Source organism: Anneissia japonica, unplaced genomic scaffold (assembly GCF_011630105.1).
Source record: "Anneissia japonica isolate Jap-2015-1 unplaced genomic scaffold, ASM1163010v1 scaffold288189_len579620_cov203, whole genome shotgun sequence".
In the NCBI taxonomy this organism is placed as follows: Eukaryota; Metazoa; Echinodermata; class Crinoidea; order Comatulida; family Comatulidae; genus Anneissia; species Anneissia japonica.
This window is the reverse complement of record NW_022730403.1, coordinates 350,383-356,890: the sequence shown is the minus strand read 5'-3', so window position 1 is coordinate 356,890 and position 6,508 is coordinate 350,383. Positions and strand designations below refer to the sequence as shown.

At 32.5% G+C, this 6,508-nt stretch overlaps 1 protein-coding gene across 1 annotated transcript in view; it reads right to left on the bottom strand.

The window, feature by feature from the left end:
• LOC117114940 (gamma-aminobutyric acid type B receptor subunit 2-like) overlaps positions 1-6,508 on the bottom strand; it is a 26,177-nt gene that overhangs the window by 9,198 nt on the left and 10,471 nt on the right. The window contains exons 6-10 of the mRNA XM_033258569.1: positions 5,681-5,926; positions 3,879-3,942; positions 3,505-3,582; positions 2,712-2,859; positions 1,204-1,336 (exon numbers count right to left, since the gene is read on the bottom strand). Of these exons, the coding sequence (XP_033114460.1) occupies positions 1,204-1,336; positions 2,712-2,859; positions 3,505-3,582; positions 3,879-3,942; positions 5,681-5,926 (669 nt within the window). The remainder of the gene's footprint in view (positions 1-1,203; positions 1,337-2,711; positions 2,860-3,504; positions 3,583-3,878; positions 3,943-5,680; positions 5,927-6,508) is intronic.

Below are 6,508 nucleotides of genomic sequence, written 5' to 3'. Positions count from 1 at the left end.
TATTATTATTATTATTATTATTATTATTATTATTATTATTATCATTATTATTATTATTATTATTATTATTATTATTATTATTATTATCATTATTATTATTATTATTATTATTATTATTATTATTATTATGTAAACTTATACTGATTACCTAAACTATATACTGATTATATAAACTTTATACTGATTATATAAACTATATACTGAGTACCTAAACTATATACTGATTATATAAGCTATATACTGATGACAAAAATTATATACTGATTATATAAACTTAATACTACCGATGATTTGATAGTATGAATCAAATACATAACTGTGTTAATATACATTTAATTTACACACAATACTGGTAAATACTAGAAATAAAATTGGTTCAATAAGCAAACCGCATTTTGTTTCAAACGAATGCATTGATATGTGTAGATTAGATAAATTTTTATACAACAATATACAAACAACACTGCTCTATGGAAAAATACCTGTACAAAATATAAAGAGAAAGCGATGGGCTATGGTATAGTACGGTGACATGAAGCCATAGAACATCCAGAAGCGGTGATATTAACCAACCTTCACTTACAACATAAATGTAGGTCTACATGCACTCACGTTTACTAAGAAAGAAGTGAAGTACGCTCCACCTTCATATAAATGTTGTTATCTATCTTGCATTAATGGGATTAATGTTATTGAAAAGAAAGAAAAATGTATGTGGCCTTGAGATCTATCTTTTGTTTTATTTATTTGGGGGAAATGTGGTAGGCCTAAGGATTGCCGACAGCGCTTAATTACTGTCTTACATGCAAAGTGGCAATCCTTTGCTATAATGATGCTCGACATATACTAACTCTCTCATTATGAGGCTGAGGAAGTGGAGTTGTTTTGCTTTGTCACTGACGAAGAGAGTCAAGCCAATGAGCCTACGTCTTTCCATACATAGGTACAAATACATGAAAAAAGTATGAGATATAGATGTCGGAAAGACATCAGAACACAGGGATAATTTTGCAAATTAGCAGAGGCGACGAAGCCACTTCTCTGTGATCTAGACCTCCCTCTATATCTAGATATAGAGTATATAGATGTGTGTGTATTTTATCATATTATATTTTCATCTGAATCGAGATCCTGCCATCGCTTCCCATAGCATCTATGTGGCTAAATTTTGATATACATAAGTTTTCAAAATCCATTACTCACCATACACAATGTAGTATAAACACTTGACTTGACAAGCGTTTGATCCAAACCAAACAGCATTACAGAACCGTAACAAACGATGCAGCCAACTGCGATCACATTATTAACATTCGGACTGGATAACCTAATTAACCTTGAAATTACAAAAATGCCAAAGATGAAGGAATATAATCGACAGTAAATTTGACAATATTGTTTTTTTGAGTGTTATTACATCCTTTATCCCAATGATCAACGAGAATATTCAATGTTTCAATATTTCCTTACAACTTTAGTGTTGACGAACATTCTTTCTATCTTTCTTTCTTTATTCAATTTCAAATGCCTTACAAAAAAGTGCAATCACATAAAATATTTATAGAATATATATAAAGCAGATGAGGAGCTAGCAAAAACACGGAGTCAATTAACATTAACCGCTAGCCTCCTACGGATACAAAACACATGAAAAAGTTAAAAAAAAAAAAAAAAAACGGATACAAAACACATGAAAAAGTAAAAAAAAAAAAAAAAAAAAAAAGAACAAGTCAATACAAAGACCAACGAAGAGTGGTGGTTCCGCTAAAATTGATAGCAAACGATTACCGGCAGTATTTCTACCGTACACAATAATTCAGGGATGGATTAACAAATCGGAGTCGGAGTGACTCGAAGCCAATGTAAGATAAACAGTCTAAAAGAAAGAAGGATGCTGCGATGTGTCCCCTCATATTGCATAATAGTGGAGTCCAGGGCTTTTTTTTTCCTTTCAGGCTCCGGGATTCTAGGCAACTTGATATCTTATCATCTAAACAGTTTTATGAAATAATTAAACAGTAAGCATTGATCAGAATAATAATAATAATAATAATAATAATAATAATAAGTGAACGTTGTTTTCATTATCAACAATACATGCAGTTCTTGTTTCAGTTATTGTATTGATCTGATATATTATCCTCCTAATCACGATTGAAGCAACTCATTCGAAACGTTGAAGCACTAACAGTAACAACATTTGAGATATATCGACGAGAGTATTGGACTACGAATTTAAAATCAAAATGTGGTATATACGTCGTAATTAACAATAAAACTAAAATGTTGATGTCAAAGTGGGTTCGCCCCTTTCACCACCTTCTGGATCCACCACTCATGTCATAAATCTATGCAAAGTAAAAATGATAATATACAATCATTCATTTCAAAAACAATGAAAATAACAACCTTTAAATACTTAATTTAATAAATTTGTGACCGAAGGATGCCTGAATAAAAATGAATGATTAATTATATAGCTCTCTATATACCCGAAAGCACTACAGGTTATCTTCTTGAAAACGTGCATTTAATTTGACATGGATTTATTAAAAATAAAGATATTTATATTATTTAAACTATGACAACTTGACAATTTGAGCCAGTGAAACCAGAAAACGACGGCTAACCGTATCAGTATTGTATTCATACGAGTGCTGCTCGTGTATTGTTTAATCTATTACTAATAATTTGACAATGTTTAATCTTACTTTCTATTTCTGTTCTTTATATTGAAAGCTAGGAAAGCACATCCGACAATAATCCCAATTCCTGAGATCGATGAGAATATAAAGTAGAGTGTAGGTCTTATGCCGATGTAGACAGTGTTCATAATGGCACCATCAATCGGAGTCGGTCCTTGAAGTAGAATCAATAAAAACTATAAAATAACTCGAATGAAACATGAGTGTTTTATGATCACCTATTGTATTTTTACTCGTTACAAAATTAATCCTATCTAGCTAGCTTGATTTAAGTAAATTTTTAATTCTGACGCTAACAGCGTTGGTTAGTTATCAATTGGTCTTGATACTAAATGATTTTTTTTACTCTATTTAAATCATTAGTTAATGAGATTTCTTATTGTAAATTTTTAATGTTTTACCCGATTAATTGGTGTTTATCCTGTTTTCTTTTTGAATGTTTTTATCTATTCGTGTACTGTAAATTGTCTCTTCCAATCCATTTTTTCGATTGCAATAAAGTTTAATTTGAATTTACGTAATATACTGCATGAACCGTTGAAAGAAATGTCGGCGACATAATTATGTAATTTTAGAAATCAAAAAGAAATCATTAGACATAACGTTATCGACTTGTCTCCACCTACTTTGAAGTGCGCATGCATATTATGTACATAACTCTTACGTGACACCACGCGTACCCATGGAAACATATGAAAGCTTATTATCATTATCACCATAATTATATATCGTTATTAATCATATTATTATCATCATTATCATCATCAACATCATCGAAATCATGATCACTAAAATTTACCTGCAAACGTCAGTCTGTCCTTTGACATCCAGACAAGTTTCTCGGATTGATAGATACCAACCGTCACTTCATTCTCATCTTGTAAAGTAAGAAAAATAATTGATATATTTTGTAAATTAATCCGCCATATTAAATCAATTAATAATAATAATAATATCTGGAATTTATAAGGCGCCAATTCCAAAAATGATCAAAAAAAAAAAATTAATTACGAGCGTACGCTTGTTTTAAGGTATAAAATATTAGTTAAATTTAAAAATAATAATAATATTAATGATAACGAGTTTAAAACTACTTTTTTAAAACTACTTTTTCTTAAGAGCATTACATCACTTTTATTTCATATCTTTACCATACTGCCGGCAAAGACCTACCTATTAGTTGCTCAATTTTTATAGTTCCATACCGGTCTCCATTGATATTAAATTGGATAATGCCCTGTAACAAAGAGAATGCTATTAAATATATACACCACAAGTAAGATTCTGTCCTTTTTGTTGATATCTACCAATGCCGCCTCCATTGGCGTAACGCCATGCGCTCTCGCGCGGCGTTCCGCAGGGCCTCCGACCCCTAGGGGGTGACTATAGGCTCCTCGATCTAGCACTCAAAAGGGCTTTGTTGATACATAACAGCATAATGTGTCTCTTACATCGACTGTTGAACAATGACATATCCAGTGGTGGAATAAAGCCACCCCCGCTTGCATTTAAATATAATAGAGGAAGGCCTAAAAGGAAAATTATATTTAAATTTCAATGAGTCAATGAGTACCCTTTCCTGCTATCTAAAGAGCCATAATCCTCATTTGTTTACCTTCAGCCCCCAACATGGGGCTGAAGTGGTATAGACCACCGTTTTGCAACCTATGGGCCATGACCCAAGAAAAATGTTGATGGGTTGCATTATCACAGTTTACTTAAATTTTACTTAATACGATCGACGACAAACGAAATCAAAATTACAGTAAAAAAACATGCATAAAAGTGCGGCTTAAGGGTCAGTTTACTTTTGTAATGCTTGCGTTATATATATTTTCATGTTCAAAACTATCAAAATATTTGTACGTATACAGGTATGACATCTTGAAAGTTTCAGTTTTGCTTATTTCAAAGTTTTGAATTTTTGAAAATTTTAACATTATTCTCGTCAATAAAATGTGTCTATGTCTTCCAATAACCCACCCATATATTTAAGATTTTTTGTAATGAAACGGCTGTAAACCTATTGAAAGATTTGATAACTTAGTAGTTCTAAGATTAATTCCAAGTTATATTAATTTCACTTTTAGGGTAATTATATAGATATATTTTGCGCTGGGTGATATGTAGAGGCTTATGAATGAAGTAGTATCTTTTAATTGGCTAATAAAATAATCAAGTTGACTTGGTTCTTCTGATGTCCGTTATTCCTCTCACATATAAAATGACGGACGTAATTTCAGTTAGACCAAAAAAAAGAAGAGGCCCCGGTCTTAGAAAAGCACAGAGCCCACTGGATGCCCCCACCACTAGTGGCGCTTGGATTTGGCCGACGGGGTGTGCAGGGGAGATTCTCCTGTCGGGAAGACCGATTAACCAGACGACAACATAAGTGGGCTGGACTCTGCACTCCGGAACCCCTAAAATAGTCCAGGGGCGAAGCCACTGAAAACTCATACAATTTAGTAATTTAGAAGGCTGTTTTCGATTTTTACCTTACATTCTGTAAAAGTTACATATACTTTTATTTCTGACCGACGAATAGTGTTTTTCTTCCCGAAGTGTAGAGTGGGGGAGGGGTGGTGTGGAGGGCGTTCTCAACGACGGCAGCTTCCGCTCAAACCTCACCCTCTCTAAAACAAACTGGCGTCTCCACTAGCCCTGCCCCACAGACTCACAAACAAAAACAATGTAACAGAAAACAATATAGCAGTTGAGTCATAATCATCATTATTATCATCATTATCATAACCACGATAATAATTATAATAGGCCTAATTACCATATTATCATTATTATTGTCTTTTTATAATTATTATTATCATTAATAATTATAATAATTACCATATTATCATTAGGCCTATTATTGTCTTTTTATATTATTATCATTATCATTATTATTAACATTATTATTACAGAAGTATTACTTTATTTTGTGTTTATTTAATTAAAGATTTCTATATGACAAGGCTTACTGATATTCCCATAAAATTAAGGTCTTCAATTGCATCCACGAACATTTCTCGTAAGTGATGAGTGTTGTTATAATCAAAATCCGCGATGCTAATGTTTGACTGTGTGGCTTCCAATTGGTTTTGCGTTCGATTCAACACCATTGCTATCGTCCACAGGGCATCGTATCCGTAAGGTGCATACTCTTCTCCCGGGGGGTCAATGAAATGTGTTCGATTTAAATAAATCGATTGATATTCATTTGGGGTCTGTGAAGAATGAAAGCAGGTGTGTAAATTAAGATGATATCGATGAGCACATTTAAGTCACACAATAATAATAATAATCGCAAGAAGACCTCCTAATGGCATTGGCAATCTTATAAATTTGAACGCCGTGGTAATATCAGTTACGCTGATTGTTAAGTTGAACTCAAAAATTCGTTTTGCTACGGGAAGTACAGACTGTTATATTTCAAAAACTTTTATTCAAACGAATTAGTTCTAAACACTTCATCAGCGCAGCTAATATATTGCCACGTTGTTCCATTTACAAAATTGCCAATGCCATTAAAAAGTTTGTAAGGCCTGCTTTTGATTATTTAATATTAATTAGTGAGGTCCTGATATTGAAAATTATTGATATTTCAATTCATTAGGAGAGGTACGTGTTACAGAGTTGTGACAAGTAATTTGATAAGTACACCGACGTTTTGCAAATGGTCATAATAATTAATCAAAGAGGAGATAGAAATCAAAACACAAGCATAGATAAGCTAGATGCGATTACGTTAATGATAAAACAATACGAAGAGTAAGGCACGGATAAGCAACGCAACACCTTAATGACCT